At 39.5% G+C, this 21,113-nt stretch overlaps 1 protein-coding gene across 12 annotated transcripts in view; it reads left to right on the top strand.

The window, feature by feature from the left end:
* LOC130606614 (poly(rC)-binding protein 3-like) overlaps positions 1–21,113 on the top strand; it is a 499,829-nt gene that overhangs the window by 421,766 nt on the left and 56,950 nt on the right. For all 12 annotated transcript variants that reach the window (XM_057423124.1, XM_057423125.1, XM_057423119.1 and 9 more), the window contains one exon: positions 17,234–17,382. In XM_057423124.1, coding sequence (XP_057279107.1) covers positions 17,305–17,382 — 78 coding nt within the window. In that variant the 5' untranslated portion in view covers positions 17,234–17,304. Of the gene's footprint in view, positions 1–17,233; positions 17,383–21,113 lie in introns of those variants that run through there.

The following is a 21,113-nucleotide window of genomic DNA, read 5'->3' as shown; positions in this document are numbered from 1 at the left end:
TGCAGCAGAATTTATGTTTCTCAAACTTTAACACACACACAAATACCCACAAAATTACTAGGTTCAACATTTTCAGGCTGTCTGCTTCTTTTTTCCTCAATTTGGCCATTAACCAAATATGTCATGGTGAGAAATTGTGAAGTAGAGCCATTATCGGTAAAGCCCTTGAAATTCTTCAAGGTGGTTCACTACCTCTCCAATTTAGAGCTCAGGGAAGTCAAAGGAAACAGAGGGAAACATTTAACACGCCATGTATGTATGATATTTCCTTTACCTAAAATACCTTCTTTTTCACCTTCTTATCTTACAGACATCCAACAGCAGCCTTTTATAATGAACAGGTTGCTGTAGAAACAGTAAATGAGTGGCTATCTGTACAGGTTACCCACTAAACATTCAGCTATTCTCCTTTCTGTGGTTTTAGATGCCTGACATCCCTCCTTAAAGGTCCAGTTTGTGCCCAGAAGAGCCCCACCTGTGACCTTCCTCTGTCCGTTCACCTATGCTCACAGATCAGAGAAGCTGGATCATTAATCTTACCTATCCACAGAAGTTGTCCTGCCCTGCTTTTTTTTGATGCTGCATTTTAGGGGTCAGAAGTGCACAGACTTAACATTTTATTTCGGCTTCCTTCATGCCAGAAAGCAGGACCAATGTACCCTTGCCTATCACTGCAGCAAAGGTTTTATTCTGTGAGGTGCTGAGAATTCATGCCTCAGCTCTTCAGGGGCCCCAGGGTAACCTGGGGCACATCTGTAGCCTGTGAACGATCCAAACTGACATTTGCATTGGCAAGAACAATACATAATCTGACATTTGTGTATAGAACGACTGTGTGATAAAACAGTGGTTGCTGCCGCATTTTATGTGATCAGAATATTATCTCTGAGTGCCAAGGGAGCACTGGGGCTAACACAGGCAGTTTTATGCATGTAGGACTCAATCAGAATGAATATATATATATGTGTGTATATATATATATATTTATATATATGTGTATTGAATGGCTGATCTCTCGGTTATCTTGATTTTCTACTACAGTACAGCTTGGGAAGACTGTAGATAGCTTGACTGGATACTGTTGCAAAGACAGAGCTCTATCTTTATGGCAGCAATTGGAGACTTAGATCTAGAAGAAAAAGATCCTGCTTGTGAACTCGGTATTAAACAGGATCAGACCTGTTGCAGTCTGGGAAAAATCTTGATGTATTTCACTAATGAGTGCAGACAAGCTCCTCTTGGCAATGTTCTGGTGCCATATCCCACTTTATAGAAAAATATCTCAACCCTGTTACCATTGGTTTTATATGTAAGTATGTGTGTGGACATGAAGGTGCACACTTCTGTGTGTTCCACGTATTGAACAGCAGTTAATTAAGCATTGTACAGTGAAGCCTCCCGTGCTTATTATTTTCCTTCTGTATCTTACCACTTCCCCTGTTGAGGTGGAGGATAGCTACAGGCAGGAATGAGATCTTCCCATTACAAACAGGGTCCATTTTCATTTCAGCTGCTCTGAATTGTTTTCACTTCAAGGATGTACATACGAGTTGTAGATGAAAATCCATTACATAGTTGAGAAATGGAGTGTCAGAAAGCAATTTATAAGTAGATATCCTTAAGTGCTGCAAGAAAAATGGTTAATTTGTATGGAGCACGTCAAGGGGAAAGGGAGAAAGAGCAATTAATACACTACAGAGTGGTCCACCTTCCCTGCGAACCTAAGAGTAACTCTGTTGAGCACGTTGCTTCTTAGGATGCATCCTTGGGCGTAACTGGTTGACTTCAGGCAGTCTTGGGCAGTTTCTGTGAGTGGCTGCTGGGGGATAACTGCCCTGTACTTACAATCTTTTTAAGATAGAATGACTGCAGACATCCTGTTTTCATGACAGGAAGATTTGATGGCATGGTGGTCTGGCTGCAGCTGTGCCCCCACTGTGCAGGTTCTGGGATCACCCACATGCTTGGATTAAGGGACCTATAAGTCAGGGTGGAGCTCCCACTTTTTCCTCATTCACCCTTCCCTCTCTGTGTCCTGCTGACAGGAGACTCCATCTGACACTGGCTCAGTTGCTTACCAAAGCCTGAACCCAACCTCTGACTATCTGAGCAAGTGCTGGCACCAGCAGCCAAACTGGCCTCTCAGCACAGGCAATAAGCTTACAGCCGTGTTGCTCTCCTAAATACCCTGAGTCACTAAGCCACTTACCCCATGCTGCCCTGTCCTGACTTGACCTGGACCTCACAGACTGCTTTTATTATCAGTGCTTAAGGAGTTACATTGTCTTCTGTCTCTTCTGTTGCTACCAACATTCCGAAAGCTTCATCCAAAGTTCATGTCACTAAGCTCAGGTAAACATCTGTATGTTCAAACACTTACCCTGTCTTTAATGACACTTTTGTACAAAACGTTCTGATCTTAAGGGCCTTTCCAACCCTAACTATTCTGTGATTCTGTGACAGAGGTGCTGCTGAGCCGCATCTGACCGCAGTACAGCACAAACTCATTGTCCAGTAGTGGTCCCTGGCTGGTACTTTAGAGGCAAACTTACTTTCATCTTGACTATTGAGCAATAAATCCTTCTAAATTCTTTAGGGAGAATTCCTAATTAAGCATGATGGCTTTTGTTCTTTGGTAATACTGGCAAGATGACAAAGCCTTGTCAAATTGTAATAGCCTTCTACAGGTCTTATGCTGTGTACAGTTACTCTGAAGCTGTAGAAAAGCAATGAGTAATTTTCTTTTCATGGCTATTGGTCTTGCACAACTGCTGTGTTATAGCCCATGCTTGTGAGGTGGAAAATGAGGGGAGAAAGTGATCATCTAAATAAATAAATTTTTTAAAAAAAGGAAAATAATTGTTAATAATTTCTGTAAATAGGATTTTTACAGGTATGGCCTGCCACTGGAACCTGTTTCTCTTCAGGACAGCCTCCCTGCCTGTTTTACCCAAGTAGAAACCTTCTGCAAATAGGTGGTATCATCTGTCAAATCTTCACCTCTTCTTCGGACATTAGAGAGATACTGGGGGGTTGGTTAGAAAGGAGAGGAAAGCTCTTCAGCAAAATACTCTGCACTGATGGCTGTTTTCCTTTTTGTTAGTTGTGTATTTTTGTTTTGCTCTGTGTTTCCTTCCAAGAGTTGGAGGTGTTTGCTTTGGGGATTATGTCGTTTAAGAAAACAACCAGGCTTCCAAATGCAGCCTGTCAAGCTTGCCAAGTTACTAGACATGCAAGTTGCCAGAGGAGTTTTGCTTCTATTGCCTGTAAGTAGATCAGCAATGTGGCAGCTTTGAGCTTTTCAACACCCTCAGCTCACCTGCTGGATTTTGCTGAGAAAAGTTGAGGAAATGCCCTTCCTTTTTGTGACCTTCCTATGAGGACAGCAGCATAGTGTATGAGACCTCTTAAGATCATGTCTTTTGGGGTGCAGGGAGTTACATACCGTGGATGGATAAATTTCCAGAGTGGGACTGCATTTGACTGGCGCAAGAGTCAGGCTGGCTACATGGGAAAGGAAAGCCCGTGAAAGGAAAGCTCATGACAGCTAATTAAGGCTACACAACTACAGGAATTAGGCTATTACCAAGTTGTTTAGGTCCAGCTATTGTATTCTTGCAGGACACCTATAATTTTTTGGGACAGTGATTTTTATTTTTTTTTTTCATTATTTTTTTGAGAACTGCATGGCCTCCTTTTGGTTTGTCTTTTAAGAAATTTCTAGCAAAATATATGTGTCCAAACCATCCGGATAATCTGTTTGGTGTGACTGTTCCTGATGTGCTTGCTACAGGAACAGAGCCCAGAAAACCATCAAATAACACAGAAGAAATCTCCAAAGGAAAGGAACAACGAGACAGGCAAGATTTTAAACTCTCAAAAGTGAGAGCATATTGGGGATTGTTTGGCTTGTTATCGTTATCGTCTGCCCACTCTGGTGCTTTGAATTTTAGCGGTTGTGTTTCCTAAAGCCACGTTATATGTCTTGTTCAGTCATTCTTCTCTTACTGAAGGTGCCTTCGTGCAGCACTTTGTTGAGGCAGTGGATGATATATTGACAAATACCTGTTTGCCCACTGCAAAAAAATAAACAAAAAGAGTAAAGAACAAAACAAAGCCTGATCAACACCTGGGATCTGTTAGAAAACACTTCTTTAAGTACTCATGATGGTTTGTGGGTTGAGGAACCCACCCATAATACAAAAATAAACAGCAGTCGCCAGTGGTGATTTCCATTGTGTTGAATACCAGCTGATACAGGCACGGCCATGTGGTAGATGCCTTGCGCTTGCTCATCTGATACACAGGTGACCCAGTCCTCACCTGCTGATATGTGGGAAGTTATCCATCAGGGTGACTGCTGAACTGTGTGCTGGGCTATGGCATGTTGCCGCAGGTGCTGGCTGTAGCTGCATTTGGAAGGGTGTCAGGTCATGCTGGATCCTGGGTTTAGCTCGTTTATTATAGGGACTTCTGTCAACTGCTGCAGATCATTTCATACTGCTTCATAATTCTCAGGGGATGAGGTTGCAAATGTAGTTAATGAAAATTATATTAAACTGATCAAGCACAGCATGAAGCTTTAGCTAGAATGTCTTAGGTATTTCATCTACGAGCTCCACCCCAACATTAAAAGGAGCTGACTTAGTGACTCATCTTTTCATGTATCATACCATCCATCAGATAACAGCATTTTCAGAAGTGCAAAAACAGGTCAGATTATTTTGATGTCTTCTGCAGCATAGATTTGCTTTCTCTTTCTCCCTTGTCTCTTCCCTGCCTCCAACTCTGTGTATTTCTCGTCTCCAATTTATCTGGATTAAACAAGTCTCTGATTATTCTTTATGCCACTGCAAATAAAGTCATTTTCAGAAACAGATGTCGAAAAAGCCCACTGAAATAATCCTGGAGGCAGATGCAGTCTTCCATAAGCTGCCAAGCGCATGGTGCAATCAAAGTGATGAAACAAAATGGAACAGGCTGCAGAAAAAGTAATTAAATTATAGTTCCATTGTAGAAGCACATTTTAAAATTACTGAGATTCAGAGCCCATAATGCTGGTATTATAGTTGAAAGAATACTTGCCATGGGTCATGAGCATTTTTTTTTTTAACAGTTATTAATCATGCTTGACTGGAAAGACATGTGTAACCTACAACAAGCAGTGGCTGTAGTTGTGCCAAAGGAAGCTTTTGTTCCCTGAAGAGAATTGTATCAAAGGCCAGTGTGTCCTATTATTACGTGTGCAATAGCAAAGTGCAGAATCTGAAACAGGGCTTTTCAGATTTCAATACAGAGCACTGGAGGGGAAAAAAGAAAACAAGTATTTTATCTTTTTGAATACTGTGTGACCTCCTTTTTCTCTTACCAACTTAACTTACTTATTGACTAAATAATAGTAAAAAAAAAAAAAAGGTATCCAAAACCTCCCTCTTCTCCCGAACTTCAACAAAAGTAATGCCAGGGCACTTGTAAAAATTTAAATGACACAGAAAACTTACCAAGTCTTGGAAACCAGAGATTAAAGAGATCTTAGTAGTTCATTTGACTGTTTTGTTTCCATTACAAAATGACTCTATAGAATAGCAGATGGAGATTTTTTCAATACTTTATTTTTGTTTCCAGTTGTCAATATATAAACGGTCTTGTGGGAATGCGTTGATTTCCTAATAAAAAAATTAAATGGAAGGCTTTGATAATGGCAGTCCATACTGCCTTCACAAAATTGTAGAATTGTGTCATTTTGGTTCTGTGTTGCAAAGAGATTATTTTAACTTTGAGAAATATTATACATAAGAGAATATAAAATCAGCAAGTTGAAGCCTGTATAAAAATTTAGTTGAAGAAAAGTAAGTATGTAGAATACTAAAACATACACAAACGCTTACTCGCGCACACACACTAAACTGTTTCAAAATTTGATGCTTTGGTTCAATCTGGAATAAAAGCAAACTTTGCAAGGTGGAATTGCCTATAAAATAGGCACTCTGTCTAAATTCTGTTTGAGGCCTGAGCCAGCTTTCCCAGTGTTGAGTATCTCTTCTGATTGCAGTGTAGTAGTTATAAGGCTTCAGGGAGCTTTAAGCAACCTTTCTACAGGGAAGCAACAGAGGTACTGTCTCTTCTAGAAAATGTCATCCAGTCTGAGAGATATTTCAAACAGGTTTTAGGGACAGAAATTTGCCTTTAATTTCTTTGGTTTTGGATAGTAAACTCATCCTTGCATCAGCCAGCCACACTTGCAGCATCCTAGTTCCTCTTCTTTGGTTCCCTCTGTCATAGCCTTTTCAAATGCTGCCTCATTTGTTGCTGGCTAAGATCCACCTCCATCGCTGTCTGATTTTCTGTTAATAGTTTTCCTGCTTTCCTCTCAATGAACTCCTGCTTTTTCTCCCCCCCCCCCCCCCTTTTTTTCCCTGTAGTAATGGAGTGTCCACATCCAGATCTATAACAGGCTATAGTTATGTGAACATGGTTGCCTCCTCTTCTGCTCCAAAGTTTTCAACTTGTAATTTGCAGCCTTATGTCATCCCCAAGTCTTTTGTATCATCAGTGCCTTCAGGATTTCACTTAGTACTAAGAATTGGTTTTCCCTAGTTGTCATGTTTGTATTGTAAATATATGCTAATGTATTGTAAATGTATTGTAATGAAAATGTATTACTTGTTATTACTTGTATTGTAAATGTATTGCCATACTTTTTCCCACTGTGTTTCTTTTCAGGTTGCTATCTTCCAGCTCATATTTGAGCTTTTCTCCCTTATAATGTCCACAGTCTTACCATTTGACTGTCATTAATGTTCTGCTAATGCCCTCTTTTAGTTATTGATGTAGATACTACCAAAACTTCAGTAATGCTTTTTTATGTTTTTATTTTATAGTAACCCATTCCTGAGCATGTCTCTGGAGTCTCTGCAATAAGTCAGCAATTCCCTTCTCTTGAATCTCTTCTTTTTCTTTTTCTTCCCCCCCCCCCTTTAAATAAGTAAATGGACCCAGACAAAAGGTGTGAATGTAAAGGCAACATTAAATCCTTTGCATTAGCACAGGTCCTGCCTTGTTTTCAGAAATAACATAGGACCAAATTTCACATACAGTTACATCCATGAAACTGTGTATGAGCAGCAAAGCTACTTGGAGCAACTGGAAAAAAAAAAAAACCCAGATGTATATCCCAGGTTTGCTTAAAGCACCTTTTGTGGGGAGTTCCTCCAAACATTGAGGCTTCTGGGGGGATTGTATTCATTCACTGCTGAGTTCAGACCAAAGCTTCTCCTGAGGTGAAACTGCCACCCAGCCAACCTCCAGTTAGGCTGTGGCTCCATGAAACTTGTGTGAACTTGAAACATCAGGCATTTCTGTATCTCTTCAAAACGTTGAAGCTGGTATATACACCTATATATATATATATATATATATATATATATATACACACACACATATATGTATATATAGTAGAGATATATACAGTATAGTGTATATATATCATGTACATATCACAAATATAGGGATGTGTCTGTATATGTAGGGATATATGTATAGAGGTATATGTAGAATCAATCATAGAATCAACTGGGTTGGACAAGACCTTTAAGATCATCACGTCCAACCATTATCCCAGCAATACAGTATGCGTGTATTTGAAAAGAAAGGAACAGAAGGACAGACAAAAGGACAGATACTTATAGAATCATAGAATCGTTAGGGTTGGAAAGGCCCTTAAGATCATCTAGTTCCAACCCCCCTGCCGTGGGCAGGGACACATCATGCTAAATCGTATCACCCAAGGGCTCGTCCAGCCTGGCCTTCAACACTGCCAGGGATGGAGCATTCACAACCTCCCTGGACAACCCATTCCAGTGCCTCACCACCCTAACAGGAAAGAACTTCCTTCTTACATCCAACCTAAACTTCCCCTGTTTAAGTTTTAACCCCTTACCCCTTATCCTATCACTACAGTCCCTAATGAAGAGTCCCTTCCCAGCATCCCTATAGCCCCCCTTCATGAAGTTCTGTTTCAGATGAGCAACTTTTTGAAGCAGATGAGGTTTTTATGCAAAAAATAGGCTCTTTTCTTTGTACAGGTTGCACAGAAGTAACCAGTGGATAGCCTTAACGCTGTTTTTTTTCCCAGTGCTAGAGCAAGATACAGTGATTCACTTTACAGCTGGCACTTTGAAGTCATTAATAAATAAACTTTTGATTTTTTTTTCTTTGCTTTTGAATACTTCCTCAATTAGATTTGCTTTTGAGTTTTAAAGATTCTCTTGGTTTAAATCGGTAACAAAAATACTGATTTAAGTGGCTTCAATCTTGGTATGTGTTTGGCTCTGCATTGACTGATCATAAAAGAATCATTTATTGTGGGCTGGTTGTTGTGGGTTTTTTGTTAAATCTAGTTTCAAATGAAGCTCTGGGAACTTTCTGAGCCTTTTACCCACTGCACTCCAACTTTTACAGTGAAATTCTGATAATGCTATATGTTTTGACTAACCACCAGTGACTGAGAACTTAAATATTCATCTTGTGAGCATGACTTTTGAAGGCAACAATTCCAGCGACCTTGCAGGACATTGTAGTGCTGCTTTTGGTTTTCCCACTTATTGTTGTGAATGATGGGAAGTCTTTACATCGCTCATTGTATTTGCAGCTGTTACGGATGTGCTTCTGTTGGACCTGGTTCTCTTTCTCAGATAATTCCCAATCCATCCTTACCTCAAGTGAGTGTGAGTGTGGTGTCTCAGAAGGGAGCATGTGACTCAGATTCCAGAGGCTGGTACTAACCCCCTTGTGACAGAAGGATGGGAGCTCATTCTCTTACCTCCCTTAGATGCTAGATGGATTTCCAGGTGTTTTGTTTGTTTTGCTTTTTAATAAGTATTTATTTTATTCATCTAGGGAACTTGAATGGATTTTCAAATCACAGTCTTGTAAATAACATAATTAACATGATTACAAAAGTGATATTTTTACTTGTTTGTGTCAGCGATTCAATTATATCAATATGTAATATTTTCTTTTTAATAAGTTGAAATGTATTATTACTGTTAGGCTCTTTCCCCTAACCAACAGCCATGTTTTGTGCTGGATTGAGTGAAACAGCTGACTCACGTTTATTGAAATGGATACATGTGCAAAATACTTCATTTACAAGTGGATTGGACAAATATATATTCTAGGGCAGATGTCATTTCAACATTGATGGAATTATAAAAATAAAATATGGTTAAATATCTGTTTATTTTGCACCCAGTGGGAACATACTTGATGGCTTAATGTTTCCATTACAGAACCTCCCATATTTCTTGGACTATTCTATTGGGTGTGGGTTTTTTTTTTCCTTTGATCAGTAAGAAGCTGTCTGTACTCTTGTACTGTCAAAGAAAGGTACTGTCAAAGAAAATTATAATCCTCCTTTACATCTATGAGACAGGTTTTGTGAATGATAAAAATGTCGTTTAAAAATGATGCTATTGTTAGTATTTGCTTATTAGATTATGCTCCAGCAATCTTTTAACATCTTGCTTACTTTGCAGCGTTTAACCATATTCTATGTATATACGCATACCGTATTTTAAAATATATCTTTCTATATAAGTATATAAATCTTGCTTACTTAAAGTATCTTGGAAATAGACAATGTGAAAGATTTCTCTATTCAGATATTTAAAATGGAAGAAAGAACATCTCTTTAGGCTTGACTCTTTCGTTTGGTGCAAGTGCGTTTATTTTTAAATCAACAAGCAAAGTTTGAAGGCCCCAGAACATTTTGAGTTATTTTATTTGCTTTAAACTAAGGTAAATTTACAATTGAAACATTATTCCAAACCAAAAATATTTAATTGATGAAATGTCAAAGTCATGTATTTGACTTAAGGGGACGGATGTCATTTAACAAATGTAACACACATTCACAGTGTTTAAGTCCTCAGAATATTAAGTTTTTTCAGGAACAGGTATGGACTGAAAATCTGTTCTTGTATGGTGGAGCATTCTTGTAAGCTTCTCTGTGCTCGAGAGACCACTTTGCTGCTGTTGGTAATCTGTTCAGTTTTTAACCCACCTCCATTGTGACTTACATGTACATTACTAGATTTATGATCTAGACTGTATGGAATGATTAGTTCAGGTTAGTTGGAGTGTGTGTTTCTTAGTGGAACATAAGCAAGTCAAGCATAATTTTTTATTTGGTACTTGAGCACCATGAAAACAAAGATTTGAGAAATGCTTAACTGAGGGATTTGGAGCCACAGGATTGAAGCGGCAGGTAAAGCTGATTTTGTGCTCAAAGCTATGATTAGAAATTATTCTTTGGTAAATAGCTACCATATGTGTGTATTGTCTTCCCTGATTTTGCAAACTGGTCCATGATAAAGCTTATAGTTAATTATATTGTGCGCTGTTAGGAAAGGAAGGAAAACACCTTCTGGTCCATCCTGAGCTCGTTGTTGAATACTCCCAGAGGATATTTGTACAGAATAATTTATGGTGGGCTGCTACAGTTTTCTTACTTGTGGAGGGGTTTATGTTTCATTAGTCCAGTGTAGCAGCTCCTATCTTTTAGCTGCCTGGCATTTTCACATGTGCAGAAGAGCTAGCTGGGTAGTGGATCTGTACAAAGTATTGCCGTGCACAGGTGTTTTTTAGTTCGTGGCAAACTGTAAAGATGGTCTCTGCATTCCTGCCAAGGTAATTCTTTCTGGAATAAATACAGAAAGGGGAAGAAAAAAAAAAGAAAGATGTAGAAAGATGGAAGATATCATTGCAAAAGAATCACCATGTTTTCCATAGCCTGGAGATTATTACTTCCCTCAGGATCACAGGTCTGTTTGGCATTTACTGAAGGCCATTGTAAAGTTTTTCTAGATTTCTTGAGACTTATTTCCAGGCATTTGATAGCATGATAGCATTTATTACCTGTTCGACATGTGATGTTTTCTGAAGGGCATAACTTCCTGTGTTTTGTCAAAGTATGTAGCTGTTTATTCACAAACAGCATAGTATTTTGACATTAATTTGTATTAGATAAGTAATTCATCACTGAACATTTTTGTGAATAATGAGGTAATAGTGTTTATTGTGTTTCTGTGAGTTCTTCCTGTAATAAATTCACCATGCCATATTGTTTACTCAAAAGGCTTTACAGAAAATGTTGTAAGAGTCAATAAATATGTTGCTGATCATTTTCTTTAATAAATCAAAAAGAGAACAACCAGTGCCGTTGGCTGGAGCGTATGAGCAAGAGTATGAGTGAGAGTGATCCATTTAAAGAATGGAGCTCATATACCTCAAGTTCAGCAGCTAAACATCCATCAGTTGAGAATGGAAAACATAAGTCTCTAATCTTTTGCTGTTCTTGTCAAAGATTATTTCACATCAAGTGATCTTCAGCAAATAAGACATTAGTTGTATGGGGTATGGGCATTTCTCATTTTAGGGAGAACACAAAGACAGCTTCTTCTATAGATAGGTTCTTCCTCTGACAAAATAGCATTGAACGTATCCCTCAAAGAAAAACTAGTGCTGCTTTACATACTTTATGAAACTACATTCAAAAGGCAGGATTCCTGGAGTCTTGCCAGGTTTTATACTTGCTATTGCCTTCAGAAGCTGTTCTCTATTTTTTCAGTCTGTTATTTCCTTATTGGGTCACGTCTTTGGCAAGCCTGCTAGTTCCAGGTATCTGTAGTAACTACAGAGCTGAGCATATCGGAGATAGAGGATTTTACAATAATTGGTAAAAGAAGCGTGTGGCTGCTAAGGTGTATAACTGTGTAGTTGATAGCTGTTAACTGGTGCAATAATGTGCTGCTCTTTAATTCCAGTTGGCTTTTAAGCTAATATTTTACCACTTTTTTGTAGAACTGGTATTTTATTTCAGTGGTCCAAGTTCAGCTTACTTTCCCATCAGTTTATTGTTTTTTAGATCTCTTTGAGTATGTGGTTTTTGAGTTCCCTGAAACCTTATTCTCTCTAGTGTTTAAATCTTTGTTTTGAGCTATTCCTTCATCTTACCTTTCTAGTGAAAACCTATTTTACGAACTCACACATGCACACATACTTTGTTCTTCCAATACAAAGAATTAATTTTCTCATTGCTGAATTTTTGGATCCATCCCAACTATCAACTTATTTGAAATGGGCCATGATAAGACGATTTAATGTATCCAGGTTCTTCAGATCTTGTTCGTGTAATTAAAGAGTTAGAAATTAACACTGAATCTATTTTGGGATTTAAATTATAAGGTTGTGAATCAAATGTATAATCTCATTTTTTTTGTGTACAGTCCTTTATAGTAATTTGGGAGATGGAACTGGTAAAGTAGAAAGTTTAATGCTGCACTCACTTCCTTAGCTATTGTTCATTAATCAGATTCTCCTGGTGAGGCTTCTGCATAAGACTGGAGTGCTTCAAAGCACTCCTTTTTTTCTGCTTTCTCAAATAGTTATTAATGGGAAAGAAATCCTTTGAAGAGTAGTTGTTGTTGTTGTTGTTGTTGTTGTTGTTGTTGTTGTTATTACTGTTACATTATTGTGGGCATCCAGATCACAGATAATCCAAGGGGGTCTCTTGCTCAGTCTGCTTCCGTTACCTTGAAGGGGGATGAACTGGTTTTGTGCTTCCAGGAGAGTGTTCTTGAAAATCTCCCAGAACTCACCAGCTCCTTAATCCTCCATGGAAGCTTCCCACAGAATCCTTCACAATGGAGCTCTCAGCGAGCTGAAGTAACCTCACAACAATATGGTTCAGTAACAGTAGATGTCTTCATCCTTCAGTTGACACAGAAACTGAAGAAGCGTATGTTTAGCAAAAGTCCAGTTGTCTTTTGCTTCTAGCTGAGACTGTAAATAGCTGGTGATTGTTACCACTTTTCACCATTTCTGAAAGGAAGCTCCTTGAAACAAAATAATACAACTGTAGCTGGTTTTGCTTTGATTTCACTTTAGATTGGGGGTGGGGGAGCTAACTTCTGCCAGTGTTTCTTCTGTATAATTGCACTGTTTAATCCTTTAATATCCAGAGATGTTACTTTCAAGTGAAAAGCCATAGATAATAACTGCTTAGCTTATTAAAGAGCTTGAAAGCAAAGCAGTTATTTCCTCATTCGATAGCATGAACCTTTCTGTGGCAGACAGATGATTTTTAATTTTAAACCTTACATATATGGCTGAGTGTATTGATTTCTATGGATAATGTCATTAATTTTTGTCCCGTAGTAATATATATTACTCTAATGCTTCTTTCAGTCTCCTCCTCCTTTCCTATATTTCCTCCAGTTTAAGTAAAAGGCTAAAATCATGCAAGTAGCATAAATCTGTCCCTGAAGAACACTGATCTGCTGAAAGCAAGGGTCCTTTTTTCTCATCATCATCCCCTGCAATGTGCTTCTTCAAGTTCCCAGGAGGTCTCCCTCCACCTGGAGGCTTCTGATCAAGAAGACTTCGTTACAGCCTTTTCATGATTTCCTGTGTTTCGGTTTTCTCCATTCTTTTTTGATCACTCTTACTATCCTTTTTGTCTTTTTTCTAGTAATAACGCTTCTTTTTCTAAGAGCTCTTGCTACATAAACCAAACTCTGAACTATTTTTTCATAACATCAGTGTATTACTGTCCAACTTCCTAACATAATAACTTCATAACCCATGATAATCCCCTTTGTTCATGTTCTCTGTTTATGTCTTAGCCTTCTTGTTCAGCCCCTGTCTTTTCCTGCCCCCAGCTCTATGGCTTGATCATCTCCTTAGCTACCCCTCCTTTGGGATGATTCCATTTATTATAGAAACGACAGATTTAGTGTCACAGACTGGATGTTCTTATGTTTCCCTTATTGAAGTTTTCTTTTTTAAAACCTATAGACACATTGGAACTAGATGACTGAGTTTAAATATCCTTATGCAAATTAGGCATGACTTCTGCTGAGTGTCACTATAATGTTGCCTGTTCATTTTTCTTTGGGTTTGTTTAGTTGGGTTTTTTTGGCATAATAAAAACTCTTCTGTCTTCATGATATATGTATTGGTTTCACATATTTCTCTTTACCATGTGAGGTTGCCTTTTTGAATTCATTCCTTTTCTATTTCACACAGCTGCCTAGCTCCTTGCAGGCACACAGGCTTTCAGCCCTCCCCCAGACATCCATTCTGCTTTTCAATACTAGGTGCAGGGCTTGAGCTCGTTGGGAGGAGGGACAAAGAGAAAATCCTTCAAAAAATTAGATGGCAGTGACATTCTTAACAGTATCTGTGGTGGAAATTCATTTTTAACCTGTTTTTAATAAGAACGGAGAAGGCATTAGCTAAAGATACAGAAATTTTCAGGTTTTATCTGGAAAAGGTCAGGATTGGGTGGGGATTGGTTTGTTGTCTGGATAAAGGATTTCCTCCAAAAGTCTTTTCCAAAGTGAGCCTACTGCTGTAGCACCACAGCAGTAAAGGCCATAGCAACTGTAAATGTGTATCTAGTCTGGGATTATTTTACCCACATGGAATACTTTTCATTAGAAACACAGCTGTACTTTCATCACTAAAATTTGGTCCACAGTGAGTCTTAAACACCTTGCTTCTACTTGAAACATGTCCCTTATGTGAAATCTTCCAAGCATACCCTAAGCATTGTAGAGATCTCAAATAGCCAGTGTGCTCCTATAAAGTCCAGAATGCTGAGATATATTCTACTGTTTATGCACCAGGGTGCTCCTGTTTGGCATTTGAGGGTTGGTTTGGGTTTGTTGTTTTTTGGGGTTGGTTGGCTTTTGGGTTGGTTGGTTGTTATGTTTTTTGACAGAGCTGAGTAGAAGATGCTTGGGCTGTAGGAGCCAGAGGATTTCCCTCAGCAAGCAGTAGGTGAGCACCATAGGACCATTCTCTTCCATAGTCTGGGAGCAACCACAGCTGCCTCCTCTACTCCTCCTTCTGCACTTGTCAGAAGGGAGTATTGTGTTAACCCACTTACAGATTTTAATATGAGTCCTGCTCTAACCTTAAAGAAGTAGAATAGAGTCCAATACCTTTCTCTGTCATTTCCTACCAGCTGCTTTGGGACATTTTCCATTCACCCTCTTGCGCACATGGTGCATCAGAGGCATGGCCAGGCTGCTTCTGTTTTCTGCCTTCTCACCCAGGCACCTTGCTTCTCGTCTGCCTTTCTCCATCTGGATAGGTGATATGGAAGTGATAAGCCTATAAGTGTGGAATAATTGGGATTTATTTCAGTGGCTGTGGTCTGGGTGGTAGACCATAAGGTATGAAATAAAATGAGTCCATGCTGGGTTAGGGCAAATGGGCCCTGGCAATGGACCCGGGTAGGCAGGATCTGCTCTGTGGTAGCATGTAATGAATTTGCTTTTAGGAAGGGGAGTTAAAGTTGTTCTTTCTCTCTTTTCAACTCTCCTCAACACGCTTGCCTGCAGTTATTGAAGGCACAGCAGCTGTCTGTGGTCCTAAGTAGTCCTGCAGAGACTTGAGAGAAAACTCTGCATCTTCCAGTGTATTTCTCAGCAGCAAAACCACCAGGAATGGCTTGGCCACCCTCAGGTTCAGGCTGAAACTAGGAGCATCAGCTACCAGAGGAGTGACTTTTTGGGATGGTCTTCATGTAGTACACAGAGGGCAAAATGTGTTACAAGGGGAAGTGACGGCAGGTTTAAGCCAGATAAAGTGAAGCACTTCTTCCCACACTAACAATTAGTCTGGGAGAACAGAATTTTTGGAGACCAAATCTGTGGATTCGAGAAGGGATTAGACAAATTCATGGAGGAGTGGTCCAACAACAGCTATTGAAAATACAGGTTTGGATGTAGTCTCCCAGGAGACCCTGAATCACTTATTGCTGGCAGCTCAGCAAGTCAGTCAGGGATGACTCCATATATGTTTCTTGTGCTCTTTCTTTAAGCATTGCTGCTGACTTCCCTCACACATAATATGCTCAACTCCGATGGGCTTTACTTTGGTCTAGTATGTCAGTGCATAATGGTTCTTAAGATGGAGCTTAAATCAGTTGATGAAGCAGTCTACATGATATTGCTGCTGGCATTATTAAGGGAATGATCTCTTAGGTCTCTCCAGTAGTTTCGTCCCATACCCGAGAAGTCTCCACAAGGGGACAATAGCCTGTAACCCCAGTGAGACAGACACTGCTGTATGCTCTGAACCACAAAATGCTTGTCCTCAAAATGCTTGTCTTTAGAGGTTCTCATTAGTCAATACCCAAGCTAGCCAAATTTTTGGGAAGCTCCAAGATGCAAAACTAATAGGGTTCTCATTAATAACGGATGGTTACTGACAGGAGTGATGTCTGCTTAGGGGTTTTATGCTCTGTAAGATAGCCCTGAAAAGAACAGAACCATATAAGAAGTCTTTAAGCCTTTTCTACTGTGGATTTTTCCTGCCCTTGGTAATATTCCTTTCTGCCCCCTTCCCCCCCCCTTTTTTTTTTGTACTGATAAATGTCCTTGCATTAATAAACTCATAATGCATTTTGTTTATCCCTTCAGAGCCATCCCTTGCAGCTTTCATTAGCATTTTAGGATATTTATGGCTTTGTAAATGACTGAAAAATCTGCAATTTGTCATTAGGAATTAAGAAAAATCTTCTTTTTTACTTAGGGCTGAAGCTCAGCTTCAGCCTTTGAGGGACTGAGCCACCTCTGGGCCTGGTAGACAAAGACAAAGTCAGACAGTGCCCAGATTTACAGCAGCAAGTGGTTCTTTGGTAACTCAGATGTCTTTGATAATGTGTCATCCACTGTTGCTGGCAGGGATTGGTGTTTAGGCTCAGAATTAATTTCTCTCTAGCTGGAGAGAAAACAAAAATATCTTTTCTGTAAAGCCAAAAGGCAAAAGAGGTAGTAACAGGGAGGAAAATGAAAACAGCACCAGGCATGTGTAAAAAATGCTTATATATATATATTGCATATACACACAGCGAAGGTTAACAGAGAGAAAGTGCTGTGAGGAAAACATTGTATTTCACTTTGTTGTGCTCTGTACTTTCAGCTTCCAAATACAGGAAGTTAAGAGAATTTTTAAAGTTTCAAAGAGGAGTTTATCTTGTAATCGTGAAGGGCTAAAGAATTGGTTGGATAGGGATAATAATCAAAGGAGCCTTTTCAGCACTAAACTGTAGTCCAGAAAATCAAAGGAAGGAATGTTAATTGCTTTGTACAGTATGATATTCTCAGTTCAGAGTAGCTTTGGCCACTCAATGGTACTTTTTCTCTCTCCTTCTTTGTAGGTTGATTAAGTGAATAAAAAAAAACCCAGAAAAACGAAGCTGCTTTCAAGTATTGAAGATACAAGGCCAGGATGAACACGAAGGACACAAAAGCGACTGAAGGAGGTCTCAATGTCACGCTTACCATTCGACTTCTCATGCATGGCAAGGTGAAGCATTTATTGTTGCCGCAGCGGTTGCCTGTGTATTGAGCGAGTGTGTGCAGTTACCATCAGAGCCTTACAGTGACTTTGACAGAGTGTCATTGCTTCTCCTTCTCTGACTTGAGTCAAAAGCACCATTGCCATGACCAAAAAATCACCCCCGGCCTTTCAAGACATCCTACTTCAGTTTGCACTGCAGCCAGAGATCACTGGAACAAACCCTGCCTGTAACAAACTCATTTTGAGCAGATCTGGCAGCAAAAAAAAAGAGTTCTTTTATCGATAGTTAGCCAAATCAGGCAGATACTTTAGTAAGGCTGACCTGCATACGGCTTGCCTTTCTCATCATTTGCTGGATTCTGCAAGGAGGAGGGTTAAGGTAGTAGGACATGGACTTACGTGAAATAATTGCCACAGAATTACTGTTTCTGTTGGATACAAATGAGATAGTTCTTTGTTATTCCAGTGTAGCATCTTACTAGAGTGAGGGCCCTGATATACCAAGCATTCGTCTAGGTCCCCTGTGGGTTTATTTTGGAAGGTTGACTGTTATTTTATTTCTGTCCAGCGCAGCATAAGTGTGAAATCCGCCATAGACAGAGTGCCAATTCAGTATTGTCAGACTTAACAGTCTGATAGCTGTTTATTTCACATTGCCAGATCACAAAATGGGCTTTTAACTGAAAAAACACATTTCATAGGTTTGTTTGTGGTATTTGCATCAGACAGCACCAGGCATTTTTAGGCTTAATGAATGAATTATATAAAGGAGATGATTTGGGCTCTTTCTTAACAAGGAACAGTAAATATATATAATTCTGGAGATCAAATTTGCATCTATAAATCTAAAAGTATTTTTACTCATAGAATTTAATTTAATAACTAAAAAATACATTTACATTTTTAAACAGTTCATGCTTTCAATCTGCAGCAGGAACACACATGCATACTGTAGCACAAACAGGAGACTAAGGTCCTATTATAGTCTCCCTCTGTATTTTACTTATGGAGCTGCTAGGAAGTATGAGAGGGTACAGTTTAAGTCTGCAAATTAAAAAACTCAGAAATAAGGTTATGTCAGATCAAATTATGTATTTTCTCAGAAATCATCCAACCATTTTGTTTGATTTTTTTTTTTTTTTTTTTTTTTTTCTCCCCCTGAAATATTCCGCTTCAGGCAGGCATCTGGTGTGTAGGATCTGCATCTTAAATAGGGATCTGTCAAGCAAATTTAATAACAGTCTCTCTTACCAAACTCACCTAACATCTGTATGCATGTCTGCACTCAAAATTGTCTTAGGGGTTGATTCTACTGTGTTCTGGTCCCAGTCCAGAATAGCATTTAGAATCATAGAATCACAGAATAGTTAGTGTCAGAAAGGACCTTAAAATCATCAAGTTCCAGCCCCCCCTGCCACGGGCAGGGACACCTCACACTAGATCGTGTCCCTCAAGGCTCTGTCCAGCCTGGGCTTGAGCACTGCCAGGGATGGAGCATTCACAACTTCATTGGGCAACCCGTACCAGTGCCTCACCACCCTCACAGTAAAGAATTTCTTCCTTATATCCAATCTAAACTTCCCCTGTTTAAGTTGGAACCCATTACCCATTGTCCTGTCACTACAGTCCCCAACGAATAGTCCCTTCCCAGCATCCCTATAGGCCCCCTTCAGATACTGGAAGGCTGCTATGAGGTCTCCACGCAGCCTTCTCTTCTCCAGGCTGAACAGCCCCAACTTCCTCAGTCTGTCTCAGCCTCTTCTTGAGCCCATCCTTATCCTGGTGGGTACAAGTAGCTGTACTGGTTGCAACCAAATTCACGTGTGCTTAAGCGTGCTCTTTTTGACCGCTGTCAGACACTGTCAGCTCTACTTATAGAATCATAGAATCATAGAACAGTCAGGGTTGGAAAGGACCTGAAGATCATCTAGTGCCAACCCCCCTGCCATGGGCAGAGCCATGCCTTTAAAGCAAAACTCAAGTATCTGTCATTTTCAGGACATTTTAGTTAAACTGTGGGCTAAGACTGGGGCTTTTTTAAACAATTTTTAGGTTTAATCAGAAATGAAATAGAAAAAGTTAATTTTCTGTGTTAAAAATCAGTGATTGTGTATACAACCACTTTTAACCCTAATGGATGTTACGTGTCCAATCCTCAATGTGTATGTAGCCCCAAGGGTCTAAATTAAACCCGTAGAAACTACGAAGTTCACATTTTAAGAGTGAGTGTACTATGCATCCTCAGATAACAAGGCACTATGGGTATACTGTTAACTCTGCTATGCTCTAACCGTGTATCCTGTTGTGCCTAAGTATTTCACAGGGTACATTAAATCAATTTATTTTGGTGATAAAAGTCAGACCCTTACCGTTCTTTGATGTAATTTCTGTGATTTAGAAATTATAGAGAAATGAAGGATATCTGAATCAATATGAACTCAGTGTGAGAAGGTCACTCTGAAAGCTCTATGAACCAGTGAAATGTTTCTAAGCTCTTCCTTAAGATTTGTTGTGGTAATGACATTGGTGGAAATTGCTGATCTCTAATTAGTATTTCTAGGCGAAACAATTAACTGAAGCAGAGCTTGGGCCGTACATAACTGGTCATAACCTGAAAGAGAAGATGGGAATTAAAAGGTTGTTTTTAAAAAGAACAGTAGCAAAGTGGACTCAGTTAATATTAAAGTAAGGTCATTTTAAAGTTATGAATTTATTAGGGTGTTTCATGGAAAAATGAGGGCCTGTCCCCACCAACCATCACTCTGTCTCTAAACCTTTATTGCCAGTATACCTTTGCGTAGTGAAGGTCTATGTACTTTGTGATATTTGCATTCATTTGACTGAAAGTCCATAACTTGTGCTACTATGTTTAGTTATCTTGGCTGTAAATCCTGTGGACTTAAGAAATTTTCAGCGTGTACTTTCTATGTGATTTGTATAAAGGCTTTAAGTCAAGGATGGACATCTTAATTAGGCAATTAAGCTAAATTCTATATCTGCAGACAGAAAAATCAGGCTTTATATGAATGGACAGACCTTTGCAAGAGGGTAGGGAATAAAAAGTATCTTTAGCAATAACAAGCAAAACAAGAGGAAAAATCCAAGACAACGGCGTCTGGTGAGAGGAAAACAGATGGGAACAGTCCTGAGCTCCAGTACAGCCCAGGTCTTGTTCCTCCTTGAAGGAAGGGCCCCTCTCATCAGTGCCTTTGCTCTGTCTTGCTTTGAGGAGAGAAGTGGCTGTAGGTCCAGCTGAGCTCCTGCAGGGCTTTATGCAGCCTCCTGCCAAAGAGGCTGGGATGGCCACTTGGAGGACCCGCTCCACCGCTCTTCCACAGCGTAGCAAGATTTGGGAACAGCTTTCTGGCAAGGAGGCAGGGCACAGCCTTGATTTTTCTCAGGCAGAAATTGTAATGGTAAGGAAGCACAGGGTTATATATGGCGAGGTATGAAAGATTAACATCAGGATGTTTCCAGGGCCTGGTCTTGAGCCAGGACTTGAGAGAGAGTGTGATGGTGTAAGATAAATGGCCTAATTTTCATCTTACACCATGTTACATCAGTTAAAAAGTTATGATTGTATGACAGCCCTGAAGAGAAACTAGAAGCAACGCAAAACGCTTGTTCATACATTCTTGCAATGGGAGGGCAGGTGCTAGGGCATACACAGGGGCAGTGCTCAGATGTTCTTCATATCCATAAAGAAGCAGCTGGATGTTTTAAAAGCAAAATTAGGA

Source organism: Pezoporus wallicus, unplaced genomic scaffold (assembly GCF_028554395.1).
Source record: "Pezoporus wallicus isolate ANWC-B61680 ecotype Strahan unplaced genomic scaffold, APGP_CSIRO_Pwel_v1 contig_749, whole genome shotgun sequence".
NCBI classification, from domain to species: Eukaryota; Metazoa; Chordata; class Aves; order Psittaciformes; family Psittacidae; genus Pezoporus; species Pezoporus wallicus.
The sequence above is the reverse complement of the archived record's forward strand: the minus strand, read 5'-3'. Positions and strand labels throughout refer to the sequence as shown.